Source organism: Thermobia domestica, chromosome 2 (assembly GCF_964235325.1).
Source record: "Thermobia domestica chromosome 2, izTheDome1.hap1.1, whole genome shotgun sequence".
In the NCBI taxonomy this organism is placed as follows: domain Eukaryota; kingdom Metazoa; phylum Arthropoda; class Insecta; order Zygentoma; family Lepismatidae; genus Thermobia; species Thermobia domestica.
The window spans coordinates 94,300,410-94,320,510 of record NC_137455.1 but is presented as its reverse complement, the minus strand read 5'-3'; the positions used below and the strand labels follow the sequence as shown (position 1 = coordinate 94,320,510).

The 20,101-nt window shown below is 34.0% G+C and overlaps 1 protein-coding gene across 3 annotated transcripts in view; it reads left to right on the top strand.

Annotated features, from left to right (window-relative positions):
- The window catches only part of LOC145674129 (ankyrin repeat and SAM domain-containing protein 6-like), a 56,430-nt gene that overhangs the window by 10,051 nt on the left and 26,278 nt on the right, over positions 1 to 20,101 (top strand). For 2 of the 3 annotated variants that reach the window (XM_081743960.1, XM_081743958.1), the window contains exons 2-6: positions 2,661 to 2,888; positions 15,140 to 15,337; positions 16,235 to 16,423; positions 17,227 to 17,476; positions 19,494 to 19,760. In XM_081743960.1, the coding sequence (XP_081600086.1) occupies positions 2,661 to 2,888; positions 15,140 to 15,337; positions 16,235 to 16,423; positions 17,227 to 17,476; positions 19,494 to 19,760 (1,132 nt within the window). Of the gene's footprint in view, positions 1 to 2,660; positions 2,889 to 10,094; positions 10,269 to 15,139; positions 15,338 to 16,234; positions 16,424 to 17,226; positions 17,477 to 19,493; positions 19,761 to 20,101 lie in introns of all 3 variants that reach the window. The other variant, XM_081743965.1, reaches the window with a different exon arrangement.

Sequence of the window (20,101 nt, the reverse complement as noted above, 5' to 3'; positions counted from 1 at the left end):
AAATATTATGAATAAATCATGAATTACGTGAAGTTTAAGTGCTGTTTATGCTTCCACATGAACCTTCAGCAGGGTACAGGTTTCCAGAAGAGCATAAGAGAAGTGAAAATAAGTGTTTTGTGACTATCGACAATGTGCTACGCAGGGGCGGATCCAGGACGGACTTCTGGGGGGGGGATTGTAATACTGCTACTTAGAGGTACTTTTAAGAGCTCCAAACTCTGGGATGGGTTTTATTTATATATAAATAAGAAAGTTTCCTCTTCTTGGGGGGGGGGGGGCGGCAATTGTCCCCCCAGATCCACTCCTGGATGAGTTATGAGTGAACCAACATCTATTGGAGCATCTGCACGGTTACATGCTATTAGCAAAGAAGACAACAACCAAGCAAATAATTGGTCCATGTAAAAAAAAAAAAAAAAAAAAAAAAAGTTAAATTTTGTTTCCGAAGACCATTTTAAGTGAACTTGAAATTTGTGTGTTTCCTAATCGTAATTTCCACCTCAGATTACTTCAGTTTAAGAAAACGGAGGAGTAGAGGGAGACTCATTTTACTATTTCAGAGAGCCTTTTTAATCAAAATAATAAAAAAACAGCCAAGAAAACCTTTTATTCTTCATTTAATGAATGTGAACCACAAACATCATCAAATCATTGAATTTTCATTGTTCCCAGTGTTGCTAACTGTGACATCAAAATTAGCGAAACTTCGCTAAATTTAAAAGGCTGCAGATAATCCATGAAGCATTGGTCGAGAATGGTACTTGGTGTGTTTATTACTCAGGTAAAGTTGAACCATCTGACAAAATTTCAGAATTTTAAAAAATGGTGTTTTCGAGAAAATGGCGCCCAAAAATGGCGATTTTTGAAAATTTTACAATTTTTCGAATTTTTTGCGACAAAACGGTTGACCACAGAAGCGATACAAAATTTTTTTCGGAAAGCGGGTAACTAGGTCTTACCAACCGTGAAAACAGAATTTTAAAATTCGAACCGGAAGTGCTCGAAAAAAAATCGCAAACTTCGACTTTTCAGATAAATTGACGTTCATTTGTTAATTTATGTACAAAAAGATACGCATGCGCAAACCAAACTATAATAAAATATAGTTTATTTATATCCCTATGTACATACCACAACAAGAATTATAACTCTACTTGTCTCAATAGCCGAATGGTGAGGCTCCGAAGTTGACCATTTTCCATGTCTTCTACAATTCATAAATTGTACTCCTCGTCTTTGATGGCCCATTACTTGGCGGGAAAATTTTTTTCGACAAAACAAAAAAATATGGGTCTCTTAAAAACATGTCTAGTTGCTATAAAAAAAAGTTTCAACAATATCTGAGATGGTGATGGTACAATTTTATATTTTTTTGCCTGAGTTGAAATGGAAGGCACCATATTTCACTTTTTGTTTTCTATTTAAATGATACCCTAAGACATTCTCCAACCACATTTTGTTGGCACATGGGCAATTAATTGCATACGGATTGATCATTTGCGTGGAAACTGATTTGACTGCTTACGGGTATAATTACGCGTTCATATGAGTGCCGCGGAGACTAGTGTACATAAAACCTAGTGGAAACTTATTGTATGTGATGGATTTGATATTTGTATTTTCATCGTCTCCCTGAGTCTAAAGAGCATAATGATGGGACGTCAACCTGAAATGTTTTATTTCATTTGTATTTTCGCTGTCATGACAACGTATGTTGGTAAAGACCAGGAATTATTACGTTTTATAGATGGTCACTGGTTATTGAAATTATGCAGAACCTGTGGGGAATTTGGAAGACCTGAAAGCAACCTACTGAACCTAACAAAGTGTTAGGTAAACTTTACAATAGCTACTTCAGCTGGCATGATATCACAGACACAAGAAATTACGCTCGATTAATCAACAAAATGGATCCAAGCTCCCCTAACGATATTCTAACCGGATCGTATCCTTTTAAGGATTCTACTTACAGATACGCAGCTGGAGGGTGTATTGTAAACTTGACCCCTAGTGTTTTTAGTGACATTCTTGTTTATGTGTATATACTCCGTTGTGGACGCGCCTAATAACTCCATTACACACCAATCGTGCTTTTTATTGGCCACCTAGCACAGGTTAGTTTGTTTTCTCACTAGTTTTCATGGCATGTCCAGAAGCATTATTGATAGTAAAACGGTAATGCCTTACTAAAGTGAATATTTATCGAGGAATGTAATTCCTCCCTTCAGAAACACTTTCTAAGGTAGTAACAATAAATTTCCTGATAAGAAAGACAAAATTTTAAGCCTTTATATTTTGAATCTACTCTGCGCACAAATGCCAAACACATTTATAAGGAACAAATATAATGCGATAATTGAAATGTGAATTTTAAATTGCATGATATCTCAGAACGTATTTTCTGGAAAAGATACGGATAAAATCTGTTTTAGAAAGAAAGGCTAATGTTTAAAATGCACATTTCTGTAGGCCTATGTAAACAATATATGAGCACAGAGATAGCGTTGAAATGTGGTTCATTACTATGTAACGTTGTGCAACTTCTGATCTTAGCAGAAGTTGGTACTTCTTTTTCGCAATTTTCTTCCTGTATGCGGATACTATTCCTTTTCAACATTGTGAAATTTATCGTTCTCACGATTACCTTTTATCCGCAGGTACCTTCATTGATTGTGAAAGTAATGATGGAGTTACACCATTGCAAATAGCAGCAGCGCGTGGTTACGTAGACATTATCCAGATACTTTGCGAAAACCATGCGTCTGTGGACAAAGGAAATAATTTAGGCTGGACGCCTTTGATGCATGCTGCAAGAAATGGACATGCCTCAGCAGTATCAATGCTCATAGCACATAATGCTGATGTAAACAAGAGCAACAAATTAGGTAAATTGACAAAATTGTACTTGATTTATTGCGTCGTGGCATTCTTGCTTCAAGATATTGTTAATAAATCAATCTAGCCTATGTGGGTTTAAAGTTATTTAGGGATAAATTAACAAATAAATTCCCGTAACTTTAATTTGATAATATTATTGAAGGATCTACCAGACACTCATATAGACTTTTGTATTACCTTTCATTGTCTCGTTTCTTCATTTTCAGTATATAGAATATTCGTACAGGGGAAATACATGTATAAATTTAATTCATGCTTGTAATTCTTCATAATCTTAATCTTGAACCCATATTTACTCCAATATGTGCTTTCAACACTTAACTTTATGCATCCTGAGAACAGGTATTTTTGAATAATTTCACTATTTCCAGTATCCGATGGGTGACTGAAAAGTTTTGAGCCTTGAGGAAACTATAAGTACAGATTTCGTAATGCCTTTATTTTTCAACATAATCCCCTTGGACAGCAAAACACTTGTTCCAACAGTGTTGCAGTGCTCTTATTCCAGTAGAAAAAAATCATTAGGTTGTGACCACTGAAACTCCTCTATGGCTGTCATGACGTCATTATCGCTTGCAAAACGTTTAGCTAGAGCCTTTTTTAGATTAGGGAACGAGTGGAAGTCTGAGGGGGCAAGATCTGGAGAATAGAGTGGATGAGGAACGAGTTCAAAGCCGCATTCGTGAATAGTAGCCATGGGAACTGCTGATGTGTGGACTGCTGATGGGAGCATTGTCATGATGATAGAGAACGCCTCTGGACTTCATTTGTGGTCTTTTTTTCTTGAATTTGGCCTCGAAGTTTTTTGAAAGGTCACTGTAGTATTGTCCACATCACGTTCTAACAGTTTCAAATTGTCCACGGGTAGGAAGTACCGAGTGCGTTTTTGTTCGGGAGTCAGAAGACGTGGGACCCATCGAGCAGAAACTTTCGATTATAACAAATCGTTTTCAGGGTATTGAAGAAAAAAAATCAAGGTTATATTAGATTTAATGTTCAGGTTGCATTAGCTTTAGCAAAAGAAAAGGAAAACACAACGATAAAGCTATTATTTATCATCAGAAGCTTCCAGATTCTTGTTTTGTGGCCAACCAACAATAAGAGTCAACATTGTTCAGCTTAATTAGTACTTTTAAGAAGAAAGAAAAAAAAAACTTCATAAATTCTAATTGTATAGATTATATTTGAAATTATAGAGCTAAATTTTTTTATGACTATTTATTCGTGCCAATTTATTAACAATTTACATCATAACAGATTGAAAGAGAAAAAAAAATTTAAAAACATTTGCCTCCATTGTGGTATCTCTAAGATACTTTATCAACATTTTATAAAATGATATTGTTATATTGTTTTAACATATCTAGTCTCCAACATGATTCTCAAACATATCTCATTAATACATATAAAACTCATTATCAATCAAAGAATTGGCGATCCATCCCCTCTACTTATGTAGTTACAGAAGATTCTTTTACTTGGGCGTTCATTGCTTATAATGTCCCTGTCATTCATCAAACAATATGCAAGTTATGCAGACATAGGCAGTATCATCGCTACTACAATTCCATTTTTCAATTCAATAAAAAAAAAAAAAGTACGAGTAGCATCATGTATTACTTTACGTTAGCCTATGCATCATTCGCATAATAAATCTACTATGAAAGCACTACTATCAATGAAAATGATATATATATATACAAATGTCTAGCGAGAACGAAAGAAAAGAAAAAAAAAATCTACATATGCTCGACGGGGTCCAATTACTGAAACGCCTCTTTAAAGAATTATTATTATTTTTAACTTATTATCTCTGTTTACAACTAATTAAACTTATAGAGGGATGGATACGCTCTACTGGAGAATAGCAAGTTGAAAAACATTCCAACGTTATTGGTTTCCAACGAGGCAAATATCAATGTAGGCACGAACATTTAATTCCGCACTGTAATTATGGCACGTTCAAAGTAAATATCTACCTAACTCAAAATAAACAAACATAGCACGAAATAGTATTTTGTAAATAGTAATGAACTCCGGAGGTATGTCCAGAGTAAAGTTCTCCCACATCGGCACAGATCTATTACTCGCACTCATCAAGATACGATATTAACATCGGAGGATATGTTATATTCAATTTTTCCTAACCTACAAAACTAAATATATGGTGCAACGAAATGAGATCATACATACGAAATAAGATTTTAAACCACTAATGTATTACGAGATACTATAAAAGGGCACACGACAAAATAATAATAATAGACACGTTTGAAATGCAATTTTATCAACATTACACGTCTTGAATATGCACATGACAAAATATGGCAAACACGGATACAAAAATACATTACAGATTAATATCAAAGCGACACACGACAAAATATAGGAAAGTACGCTCACATCACAATTGTTACCGGTTCTACACGTAAGAAATGGAAATTTTATCTAACCTACATGCATGTATTACAAATACGATTAAAAGACACGTTAATATATATATCAGAGCACTCTCAAAGAAATTTCATCTTAATGTTTACGACTGACATATGAAGCAATATTGAAGCGAATGAAATGAATTAAGAAATACTTAAATTTCTCAGACACGGAATATTCGTATGTGCGTTCATGATAAAGATTTCCCAACAAAATAGCATATATCACATTGCAATATATAAAAGACACGTATTAAATTTGGAAACACGGGTAAAAGCGAATCTAACCTAACCTACATAGATATTATGGATCACACATTTGCAAAATTAGACCTAACCTAACCTACAGCAAATATTTCACAAAATAAGGCATTATCACGGGACATAATTCAGTAATGTATTTAACATAACCGATCTAATCTAAATATTCAAAATTTTCAAGGTACATTGCCATCGAAAGGTACGTACAAAGTAAAATATTACCCTAATATCAACATACATATTTTTCAAATTTACGTAGAGGCACACATAAGATTTAATAATTCAATTATACATGCTTGTAGCATAAGTGGATAATGACGATTGACAAGCTCAGAGACGCGTAACGCCCTTTAACTTAGTTACACATCCTGATTCTTAAAGATGCCATTTGCTGAACTGCTATACTGTTTATAAGAAAAATAAGAAAAGATGTTACCCGATTATCCGCAGGTTTCACAGAATAATAGTCCTCTCGCAAAGTAGGTTTCATCTACTTGCTTATTTAAAATCGAGAGATGACTCCTTCGGTACACCGGCTACACACTCCACGAACGTAGAATATCTTTCCGGTCCGCCGCAGCAATCAGCTTCGATGAATTACATCTCCCATTCCATTACTGCATATGTCTAGTAATGGCGGAGATGACATTCGATGGCTTGTGGCCGAAAAAGGTTTTCACTAAATTTTGACTTTTGTTAGACTCCTCCGTATCTATTTCTTCCAAATAACGTCTTAGGTTAGTCTAAACCATGATTTTGACTAGGTTACAGGCCGAATTACACTTTTAGTTACAGAATTTCTAAAATTTTTGGAGGAGCTAACAAGCCATCGTTTTTCCACACTGAAATCTACTAATCCACTGCGTCATCTTACACTCGTAGCCAGGCCTCTATAAACGCGGTTTCTACTATTATATCTTTGATTATAATTCGCATAATTTTACCATAAATACATATCGATACAAGAATCTAACTGTAAAAATCATGAATTTCTATATCTATTTTAATATCTAACTTACCGAAAACTCTATTCAATAAATAAATAATTAAAAGATTATTCTCTCCCGGCAATTATTTAGAAATTGCCATAGTAACGGAGAACTTCCTTTCACCGCCGAGCCGCCATCTTTTACACTGTTATTTCCACGTATAGCGATTCGAACGCCCTCTTGCGGCAATAACCAAAGAAATCGCCATGTTAGCAGTAATATAGTGTAACAAGTGACCGTCGAGCTAATTCACAAACGAATGAAATCTAATAATAAGACTATATCAAAATATTCGGTAAGCTTTAGTTGTATCTAGTCTTACTTATACTAATTGTTCTAAAATACTGTATAAACTGTAAAGAAGCAGTCACCGGTAAGAGTTAGATTTAGAAGATTTCCGAATGTGTTTATATACGTATATCATATCAAAATTTGAGTGCGTGTATTCTTTTGGTGCCATTCCTTGTACTAACAATACAAAACAAATTAACATTAAATTAGTGTAGACTTACACGTAACAAAACTGGGCACAGTAATATTATGCGGGAACCAACTTCGACTTCAACCGGTACACATAACAATACGGATCCAATGTAAACAAACCGGTAATTGGTTTGTTACACGATAAATCAAGCTCATTCTTGAGAATATTATCTGCTCACTCCTGTGGTATGCCCAGCATGTCTGCTATCTGTCGAATTGACAATCGACGATCTTCCATGATCATATCAAGTACCAGGCCAATGTTTTCCGTGGTGGTAGCACTTGATGGTCTCCGAGATTTCGGCTCATCTTCAACACTCGGCCTACCACGCTTGAATTCCTGCACCCATCTTTTAATGGTGGCATATAAAGTGGCAAATTTACCTCCAGTATTGACCGTATCTTGGTGGATCTCAGACGTCGACATTCCTTTTAATTGCAGATACTTAATGACTACCTGTACTCGATTTCTTTCCATTTTCCCAACTTCTGCCACCTCACTCACTTCAAGAGCATGTAAAAGACATAAGAAATTACTTGGAACCAAGAGCTTGATCTATTCTAGATTATCATTTTCTATGTTACGCTCAAAACTTTTCAGTCACTCCTCGTATATCAAAGACTAATCTCCACAGTAACAGATTGCAAATGAGATTGGTATCATTGAGATTAATAAATAGACAAATACTAAATAAAATTCAAATGTGTTGATTTATTAGCAATGGTTGCTAGCATTAATTGTAAAGTTCAAAATCATAATTTGCAATAATACTGTTTTCCAAACTCGGTCTTAACCTATTCATAACTTTAAAGTTGAGTACATAGGAGTTGCATTTATGTTTTGTTTCTATTACAAGGGAGATCTCCCCATGGCTAAGCGGTTAGCATACGCGCCTTTGGCGTGGGAGACCCAGGTTCGATTCCCGATGGGAGATCATGTGATTCGAATTCCACGTTAATCAATAGGTCCACGTCTCATATAGCCTCGCTGCTGAAAGAGACGCTAAACTGAAATCAAATCAATTAAAATCTATTACAAAGGACAATTTCAATGTTAATTAGAAAACTGTGTTAAAAATATTTGATGTTACTGAAAAAGCCCGGAATTAATTGCAAAATAACCTGTTAAAATGGCAGACTAAATGATAAAATAAAAGGACAAAAGTAGCATTTAAATAGGTACAATAAATGCATGCATAAAGATGTATGTAAAGTAATTTTGAAAGTGAAAATAATATGATTGCTTACTTATAATAATATGTTTTTCAATGTTTAGTTCTAGTTACTGTGAATTTATAGTTATCCAGAGTAAGATTAATAGTAAAGTTACAAAGAAACAACTGTCAATCATTGTCTATTTTATATCAACCATATTCTTAGATTGCGCTTGATTGTAATTTAAGTAAACGTCTTCACAGCACATTGGCAGTGAGATTATAATTTTACTGGAAAATACCGTATACGTGTAGTTAGTGTTTTCATGTCCCATTAGTTGACATGATTCCTTAAACTAGCAACTACAGAAAAAAACAAGAAATTGTCATTCGAAAACAACTGCATCACATACATTCAGTATTCTCAGTATTTTCCGTGTTCTGCTTTAAGATTAAATCTACTTTCGGCATTTACACATTTTTCTCAAGTGATATGTTATATGTTGTTCATTCTCATAAATAACTTTTGTTGAGACGTTTTATTTTCTATTTTTTTTTTTCATTAACCTATATTGTTCATTCTCATAAATAACTTGTTGAGACGTTTTATTTTCTATTTTTTTTTTCATTAACTTCTAATACACTTGTCAAGCTGTACAGTAATCGTAGATACACGCAAATACAACTGGTGATCCACAGGTAAGAGCAAACCAAATTATTTTTTCGTCAAAACTCCAAATTATATGTATGGCAAAACTTAACTTCACTTTGCGTTTCTCCGAAACAAACCTCAAAATATGGTAAATGTTGAATTGTATGAAAATAAATACTATATGTGTTTGGTGCCCAATGAATTTATCTCAATCGTGAAAAAGTCCTCTTGATTTCCCAAGGAAAATAATTCAAATTTTCAATATATCAAACAGTGACAATGATTTAACCCAAAATTGAAAACAGTGTCTTCACAGATGGCGCTTGAATCGACACACAAAGAAGGCGGTGCAGCAAAACGTTAGGAAAGTGCTGATTGTCAGTCCCGTGCTCTGTAGCCGTAAGGTTAGCGTATTGGGTTGCTGAGGCAGAGGTTCTGGGTTCTATCCTCGTTCAAGGCAACCTTTTTTTCTTTCATCCCCCAAATGAATTCCATACGTTTTAATTTCAATTAGTACTTTTTTTAAGTTACATAGAATACAAATTTCGATAATTGTTTTGCAAACTAGCTTTAAGAAGTAGTTCTTAGTAATAGGATTATTAGAGATAGAGTTCATAGGGTTATTTACAACAAAAATAAACCAATTTGTCGCTATTTGTATTTTCTTGCAAATTAATAAATATGGACAAATATATTATTTTTATCAAAGTTAAAATGTATGAATTTATTATTTGGGTATGAAAAGTTCACTTAAAAAACGTCACCCTGCGCGGGACTCGAACTCACGACCTCTGATTCTGCAGTCCAGTACGCTAACCGTATGGCCACAGAGTACGATGTTATGACATGTTACAGAGTACTGACATATTACATTTTCATAACGTTTTGCCACCCCCTTTTTTGTGTCGATTCAAGTGCTATCCGTGAAGGTACTGCTTTCAATTTTGGGTTAAATCCTTGTCACTTTATCTGGAGAATCCAAAAGTGCAATAGAAAGAGGGGATTTCCATTTAAAATTTTAAAGTTACCCCCCGTACCCCCGAAGGGGGTGGGGATAGGGGGTTTGGTATCATTGGATAGCTTTTTCAAAACTATTTAACCCATGTTATTTTTGTTTTACTGATCTGTATATTTCTCGAGATATTGAACCGTTCCGGGACTTTTTCCGCACCCTGTATATATTCTTTATAAGACTATATTATCCGACATATCATTGCAGGTAAAAAGTAGAATCAATCGGCAAGAAGAACTGCAAGTTGTGGTCTTAGTCTGTTTTTGATGCTCTGGACTCTATCGCCTAGCACGCTCGTCTACGCCATGACTCATACGTCTATCATTCAGTGCAGGCACGTATCCAGTTTTTCTCTTCGGAGGGGGCCCAATACGAATCCTCGTAAGCACGTAATTCTAACGTTTCAAAAATATCAATAATAATAACAATGCAACAGTTCTGTATTTCTTTTAAACTTTTTTCTTACTTTTCATTTATGAACCGGTTTACTTTAAACAAATGGCATTGTAGCACAAACGAAATCAAAAAATATTTTTGAGACACATGTAAGGAAAACTGTCTGCTACGTATATCACATAACAAAAATAGCAAATGGCAATGAGTGTATCGGTCTAATACATTAACGTTATAAACAGAACGGAATCGAAATTGCAATGCCATTTAAAAGTGTTCTTTAATTCCACCTTGTATCAATGGCATTACAGTATGTTCTTAGAATTATAACAATAATGTATTGTCCACAGTTTGGACACTGCCTCAAAGTAATCTGATATAAAAGAACCTCAAAAGGGAAAAAGGTTTATTAAAAAGTGCTTGAGTTTTGGAAGGGGACCTCAAGCTCGACACGTCCCTGATTCAATGCATTATATTTATTTCTTACAAAACATGATTATTAGATGCGTAATATGTAAAATTATATCATAGTTTGACTTTTAATAGGTCTTTTCTTAACACATCCATAAATTCCGGCGTTCTGCCTGCCTGTTTTATGTTGGATAAGTGAAACTACTGTATTTCCAAAGATACCATATACACAGGGGCTAGAGGTCTGCACGGGCCGGAATTTTAAGCCCAAACCCGACCCGGCCCCTTGAATCTATAAGCATTACCGGATTAAGGGCGGGGCCAATGGAGCCCAGGCTCCGAAACCCCAAGCTCAGATGGCCCCTTAAAATCCCTCTGTTTAATGCTAAAATATAGCAATCAACTTATTATATTATAGGCTTCATACCTATGCTAAATTTCTTTCAGCTCGTTACGCTCGCGGTATCGCTAGATTTAAGTGTTTCCATCAGCAGTATTTAACTGTTAATAATAAATGTAACTAAACTAATTATTGTAAACTTGGAGCACATTAAAATATTACAGCATAGTTCTCGGTGGTTCGATAACCTTGACCGCAGCCATCTTGAAATCCGTCATTTTGAATTAAGGTCAAGTTTTTTAAATGGGAGTAGGGTAATATGATACATAATTTCGGGCTAGAATTTAATCAGAAAGACAATGGTGAAGTTAGTTTTAAGACACGCCCATTTGGGGAAAAGTTGCAGGCATATTAATTGTTTATACTTACTATGTGCGTAAGTTCCTTACCTCCGCTTCTAACCCGCGTATTAATGATAATAAGTGGATAAAAGTTTCGGTAATACATATTATGCCTAGAGGGAAGTGATACGATAAGAGTATCCTTAACGGCAGCCATCTTGAAATCCGCAATTTTGAATTAAAGTGAAGTTTTGAAAAATGAAAACCATAGCATGTGATATCTCATTTTAATAGTAAATTTTCCCCAAAAAGCCAATGGTATGCTTATTTTTGTTCTATAGTTATCCAGTATAAATTTAGGACTCTTCTAATGTGCACCAAATGTCCATTATTCGATCTTTCAAATTGGCAACACTCCTGATTTTCACCGCATGTTTTAAGATTGCAACTGGCACTTTGCAATTGTTACCATGACTCATGTTTTCTAAATTTATTACATTTTTTTAAGAGTTGCGATTTGTCAGTTCATGAATAGTGTTGGGATAAGGATCCAGCAATCTTGCAAAAGGTTTCATCTCTCCTTATTTTTTTTCCAATTCAGGCCTTTTTTGGGTTTAAAGTTGCTGGACTGCAGAGCATTTGTCCGAAGCTTGTCGAGGACTCGGACCTTGTCTCCGCAGATGGTTGTCCAATGAATGGAACAAGTAGTAATCCGACAATGCAATGTCTAGGAAATGTAGGGATCCATTGGGATTTCTCAACAAAGTTGAAGAATAGTGTCACGACCGATCTTAGCAGCGAGTGGCTTCACGTTGTCCTCAAGGCAGCAATAACGCCTCTGCGATTCATAAGCAATACTCCATAGTTTTCAGTTAATTAGGCATATCGTCCAGTTCTTCCGAGTACTCAGTTGCATTCGTCATCTGACCAGAAGGTAGCTGTTAACGATTCGTGGTATCCTAAGCAGTTTATCAAACATCGAGCATACTCTTCTGTTGTAGTAATGGTTATTTTGCTTGTTTGGAGTAGGTTCATGTGATACCAACAAATGATGACTGCATGTAGAAAAGTGTAAAAAACCGATTTTCTTTGCACGTCATCACTTTATCTAGAAATGAATCCTTTTCTTGACGAGACAACAAAGAAGACATCTACTGTCAGTTTCTGAACCACAAAATCAAAGTGTAAATAATAATAGTCTTTTTTATTATGCAAAAAAGATTAAAGTCACAAGGCAATACCAATTACTTGTTCTTTCTTCGTAATTTACTTTTGTAATTTCTAAAATTCCCTAACCTGTCCGTAATTGCTCTGTAGAAATTGACCAAAGTATAAGGAACGTAACATTGACATAGAACACTGAATAAGTAAGATTATTGTGCTTAAACATGCGTCTCATGCGATCGCTGACGCAAACGAACGAATTTATTATGTAAATATTTTGCAAATACAGGTAGTGAGTTGAATCATCATATCTTGTTAGGAAGTCATGAGAGTCACGTTAGAAAGTAATGGAAGCACAAAAGAGAGAAAACGTTTATGTATACTAAGGTGGTGTATGTATGTATATGTGTTTATGGACTTATTTCAGTGAAACCTTTATCATCTCTTCCTTAAGATCTACAATATATTTATAGGTTAGTTATTGCCATTCTTACATTCCTGAGAATTGACCTATTGCGTGATGGGAGGAGTAAAGTGTATGAACGATTGAATAAGAATTAATTTCTTTTCGTTAAGTTTTCTCAATACGTAAAGTTTTTATGAAATGCATGAACGCGTATTTTTCAGCAGAAATTAAAAAAAAAAAAAAAAAAAAAAAAGTCTGTATGTTTGGACTTTGAAATAACTCATTTATAGGTAACTTTCGAAAGATTTATTAAGAAAGGTGTATCGATTATCTTCAAATGGGCTAAACTACATATTTTTGATGCGACGACTTGGAAAAATCATTTAGAGAAGTAAAACGAACTCTAGATTTCTAACGCGTATCAACAAGTTTCCTGTACCAAAAGTTAAAGGATTATGTATCTTCCATACATTTTTCATTACTGTTTCCTGTAAAGTGAGCAGGATAGCAATTTCAGTCATATAAATTAAAAGGAAAGTTCTCTCAAAAGAAATCGTTAAACTATATGGTGATAAAAGATGGAGTCAAAGCTCGGTTCTGACTACCTCAAACTTGGAAGTACATATTACATTGATAGTACAATATCAAAAATATTGCAATGGAATCTGAACAAGTTCGCTAATTTAATAAGTAAATTAGTCAATAGAAAATGTAACATTGAATTGGAAAGTAAAAGTAAATAGGTTATTGAGTTCAACGTAGAGCGCAATACAGAAGAAACTGTGTAACAAGAATAACCTTAGCAAAATAACACATGTAGTTGCGTATTAAATTTCATAGCTTAGAACATCTATTAAACGTGGAAAAAAAATCTTTTAATAAGATTCCATTTTAAAACAATCTAAGGCGCTTTCATTTTCTGTTCAGCAAGTAAGTAACGGTTTTTCTGTTTTCTTGATTTTTCATTGAATCATTTCAAACGTTTGTGAAGCGTTTTCTCGTTTTACTACTATTGTTTGTCTGTTTTATTTTGTTGTGAGTGAGTTGTTGGGACAGAATAGCAATCGCATGTTGACCTTACACAATGACCTGCTGTTACTTAGGAATAATTATGGCAGTTGTGAGGTGGAAAGTAAATGTGGCCTTAAAGAAGTGTAGTAGACCAAAGCATTTTTAAAGTCAAGAAATGGACTTCATAGCTGAAATCAGCACACTTTACCTAACAAACACTGTATGAATTTTCGAAGTCAGTTGTTTTAGCAACAGTGAATCAAGTGAAAGTTCAGAAATGTTATTACAGACATTCTTGGTAATTTTAAATATTTGTAGTGTTCCTAAGCAGTTGACTCTTTTTAACTATATACAGGGCATTTCAAAACAACATCGACAAACGTTTGGGAGGTGATTCCTGACACCAATATAAGACAAAAAGTATAGACCAACCTGGGTGCATAAATGCTTCCTTTCGGAGTTATAGGCTGCCGAAAACATGAAAAAATGAACTTCAAAGGTCCGTAACTCCAAAACTGTGGGACTTACCGTAATCAGTTCAAGACTTCACTTAAAAATTAATATGTGCCCTATCGAAAAATCCATGTTTCAGAATCCTAAGGTATTCATGCAACAATTTTTATAAAGGGGGTTTGGCTGCGGGCATAGAATTTGAAGTACTTAACAACTACCTCTATAAAAATTGTTGCGGAAGTAACCGCAGGATTCTGAAACATGGATGTTTGGATAGGGTCATACTAGTTCCTAAGTGAAGTCTTGACCCGATTACGGTATGTTCCATAGTTTTGGAGCTATGGACCTATAAAGTTCATTTTTTCATGTTTTCGGCAGCCTGTAACACCGAAAGGAAGCATTTGTGCACCTAGGTTGGTCTATACTTTTTGTCTTATCTCGGTGTCAGGAACCATCTCCCAGATGTTGTCGGTGTTGTTTTGAGACATCCTGAATATAGTCTTTTCGTTATTATTATTATTATTATTATTATTATTATTATTATTATTATTATTATTATTATTATTATTATTATTATTATTATTATTATTATTAAAGTTCAATAGCTTCACAGTGCAAACAATACGTAAGTTAAGGATGACAAATATATCCAGAATTCTTTGTTTGTTATTAATTAATCTTAAGGAATAAACTTAATCATAATTCTAATGAAGTGATTTAACACGTGTTACAGGTGTCGATGCGTTGTGTGTAGCAGCAGCAGGTGGCCACCAGCAAATTGTAAAAAGAATCCTTGATTCAAATCATTCGCAACATTCGTCGGAATCAGTTGTTTCACCAGTATTCTTTGGAACTTTGAGTGAAAGTACTTCGGTTATGCAAGTGTTACTAAATAGAGGATTTGATCCCAATATCACATCGTTCCACTCAGGTTAAGTGAACTAAATTCCTAAAACTCTACTCTGGATTAACATTAATGGTTAATGTCTTTTTAGTAGAGATACAATTGATTTTTAACATGTTGGTCTATTACTGAAAACATTTCTCAATATAACATCGCATTACGTTTATGAAGGTAAATGACTTTGTACTTGGGAATAATTATTACCCAATTCGAAATTTACTGTGTTAAAAAGTGCACTTTTCATACTAACATAATTTTATGGGGACACATCCAGAAGAGTGAAGCCCTAACATAATGTTTATTTAAAAAATAAAATAGTTAGTTCGTATATAAATTTAAAAGTTCCACTGATATTGGAAGTTAAAAGCATGTAAAACTTTTACTGCATATGATTTAAGCCTCTATGGTCCTTGACAATGGATACTCGTTAAGTGTCTGAAATATCGAAGATAATTTCAGCTACTAGAAGTACTAAAGGGTTAGTGTAATTATTATTTTGTTTACCATACTGTTTTAAAACGACGCTGAACGATACAGAATTTGATTTTGCAAATCAAACCACACAAAATTCCTTTTTTTCTCTGGCTTGAGGCTATATTGCTCGAGTGACTTTAAGAGCGCTCATGTAATGCTGATGTCAGGAAATTAAACGTAAACTTGAAGACTTCTATAAAACTAATAAATGGTTCTTGATAACACACAGTTTTCGGTTTATAAATCTTTTAATCTCTTAAATTCAGCTAATTCCTGTTTCTCATATTACAAAAGATTCTCTTAGAAACTGTTAAAATGAATCTGCTAACAAATATGTATATGTCTTTCTTTTCTCATATGCTGTCCCTATTTCGGATATTACGTAAACTTATGGAAAATGTTAAAATGAATCTGCTATGACCAACCGTTAATGAAAGCTTAATTCCGTAGGTATTACACCGCTGATGGTAGCAGCTGCAGTTGGTGATAAAGCAACAGCGAAAGTATTGCTTGAAAGAGGTTCCAATCCTAATAGCATCAATGTTTTGAAAGAAACCGCCTTGGATATTTCTATTGCGTTAGGAAACTTAGAAGTGAAAGCATATTTGGAAAAGAAGACCAAAGTAAAGCCACTTATAGGTAAAACAGACAAAATTTATTAAAGCATTTACATGTTTATAGGGTTCTTTTATTTGATACCGTTGATTTTAATATTTGCTAAGAAATATATCACATAGTTAATCATGAAATGTATTTCTCCAGAGGACAGAATAATCTCCAACTCGAGTAGATCTAATTAAAGAAAGTATAAAAGTAAATCATCCATCAGTAAATATTAGATTTAAATTAATTTAAATATTTCTTTAAGTATTTTTTAAAAGAGGAAAAAGAATTGAGATTTCGTTTGCCAATTCTGAAATTGCTAGGAATGTAAAATTTATCTGAAGTTTGCTTCGGGTGTGGTAATGTGCGAGCTTATAGAAAGTGGTAAGATTCTTGTGGTGATTCTGGATTTCCGAAAGTGAGACTTCTGATTGATTTTATTTATTTGGAAGTCTATGTGAGAGACCATTATTTTAGTATCTTTAAATCACGCAAGTTTCAATGGTATTTTAAATTCATTAATATTGAGTTATCGAAATATTTATTTGAAAGTTTCGCACTAAGTACATGCAGTTTCTAATTCGGAAATATGCTTATGGAGGCATGGGTTATCATCATGCGTGTTTTATAAATATAATGTGTGATTTTATGTGGTGTTCAGTTTATTATGTTTATAAGGGTAACTTTTTCTTCTTCTTCTACCTCATCCTTATTATTACTGTTATTATTATTAGTATTATTATTAGTACTCGTTTAATTGATAAGGCCATGAATAATTACTCTTTGCACAAAAGTCGTAAATATTTTTCGTAAAAGAAAAAAATATTTATATTTTTCAGAAGTTCCATGCTCCAAAGGAGACATATTCCAGGCAGTGAGAAATAATGATGTATCTTTAGTGAGTTTGCTATTGAGGAACTGCCCTCATCTTGCTAATATAGAAACAACGAGAGGAGAAACTCCGCTGATGGTAGCATCAATGCTAGGTCATGTGGAAATTGTTATGCTTCTCGTAAGCTCTGGCGTTGATTTAAACAAACAGGACAGAATAAATCACTTCACAGCTCTCATGCATGCAACATTTCATAGGTAAGAAATTATCTTGAAACTAATATTATATCGGAATTCATATAGTTCAGATATTACACAGTTTTCAATCATTTTGTGTAGAAACAAGAAAATTATATATTAATTTAAATTAAGTCAGTTTAAATAAATAGTGACATCGACAATTTTACGAATAATTACGGAAAATAATTGTCATACACATCTATACGAAATTTCTAGTTATGGTCTGGTCACAAAATTTGGTTTTCCGCCAAAGCATGGTAGTTTATTATTATTATTAGTGTCATTTTATCCGTTATGTGTGCAACAGAATTTAGGTGTGGTGAACTTACACAGTTGGAAAAAGAAAATCCTTCTTAACTAATTCTCGCATCCAATATTTTACGTTTTGAAGTCAGAGCAGAATGAGACTACAGATATAATTAATTCATATGTTTTATATTCCATAACAACGGGATTAAGTATTTTTATTTACCTAATAAATTATAACTTGTTTCCCCGAATGGGATTCAGATAAATCATACTTACTTGATACGGTCAATATGCCTAGTAATGCTATAAATTTTGTCTCTCGTATACAAGACAGAAATTCAAGTTGTCCTACTTTTAAAGATAAATCCTACGTTTCGCACTTTTTAATCAGAAATAAATATACGGAAGTAATGTTACCATAGAGTTCACCCTGCAGTTTTGTTGAAAGATGGTGGTTGATCTTGATCTAGCAGATGAAAGCTTTCATAACTCAGTGGCCAGCAATAAATAAATACAAAAATATTGTAAAATATATTAAAGAACGAGACCAAAAATTAGAGCAAAATCATCGGTATAAATGAATATTGTATTATTAGAGGATTTTCCTTTGAGAACTCTTAGTCAATTGCATTTTCTAGTACTTGCGTCATTATCATATGTGAGAGGTTTTTAGATCTGTTTCAGAAAAATGAATCACTAATTTATGCATTTCAGGAAGAAGCTTGCACCCTTGTCAAGAGTTGGTTAGGTTGCTTCATAAACGTCAGTGAGTGTAGTCCAAAATTGTTGAAGAACTTATTCAGACAGAATTTCTAGGTTCATATCAAGAGTTAATTAACATTGAAGTGGAATCTAAAACATGAAAACTAAAACAATCTGTTTTCTTGCATGGATTGAAAAGGTTTTATCAGAAAGCCACAAAACATTCCTTTTCGAAACTACCATTAACCGACTCTGTTCTGAAAACCAGTTTTAATATTTTGGAGAGGGGGTGAAAGGGGAGCAATCTGTTTTATTTACTGATCCTGTTGCATCCTTTTTACTTGTAAGATGAGTTTGAATCTTTGTGCTCATGAACAGAATAATATGAATTGTAACTCCAAGGTTATTTGAGTAACTATACTGTATAGGTGACATTTGGGACAGAATTTATGGCAGTACTACGTAATATTATTCAAGTTTTTTTCAGTGCGTTTTTGTTCAGGCACTTTATCCTTTGTAGTAATTCCTCAAGGAATACGAACATTTCAAACTAAATGTTGAATGAAATTATATTTTTCAAAATATCACGAAGTCTCAGAAGCTTCATGGAACGCCTATTTAAATGAAGAGAGAAGTGTAGCCAACAAGCTTTCTTTAGGATGGTTGAACTGGTTCAAGAGAGAGGCACAACTTCGTTTTACCCAATGTTGGTAGTATGTTCATAAGTGATATTTCGAATTCATGTGCTAGACTTTGGAATTACGTTTAGGTTTCTAAAGATATATTCTCACAAGTGTTTTTAGTTGTTTGAGCGAGGGAATCTAATTTGATTAGGAATGTCTTCCTCGCGTTTCCCCACTCACATATTCACTAGAGTTTACACTGGTTTGTGTATACATCTAAATCAAGAATGAAATCATATGGACGAGTTGTACGACTCATATTTAATGTTTTATTTTATTTATTTTCGTATTTTCGGGTGAATTATTCGTTTGTAGAAGTTGTGTATTAGATTTTGAGATGTTTTAACATAAATGTTAATTTTGACCTTTTTTTTTTAAACGTTAAATACTATTTATTTTAGCCAAAGAAGAATAGTAGAGATATTGTTAGAGGCAGGCGCAGATGCAGATATTGAGGGCTTTGATGGAGTCACAGCCTTCGACTTGGCAACGCTAATTGAGAACAGTGATGTTGAGCTTATTCGACTACTTGCTTCCCATTCTCTTCATGTGAAATCACTGATTCCCTCCTATAGTGTAAGACGCTCGCGTATTGTCAGTGACTCTGCATCGTTCGAAGATGAAAATAATCAAGCCATCAAAGCGTTTTGGCACAAAATATCAAACAGGTAATTTTGTTTCTATTAAATATCTTTCTCTTAGGAATCAAAAACTCACTTTACACCTCGGACTGCCATTACAACACGGACTGTTTCACTTCCACTTCGTATTTTTGACCCCTCTGTGGCTATGAATTCGTGGCGTTGAGATGAAGGCTAGAAATCACTAGAAAACCAAATGGTATTTATGGCTGTGGTTGTTCTAGTCGTGTAACTAAAGAAATACCCCCAAATATCCTGAGCGCGCACACTTTACAATTAAAAATTAGACTTTCCAACACTCCCTAAGAACTTACATCTGTTTTTCATATATTGTGGTTATTAGTTAATCATTCTCTGTCCTCACCTTA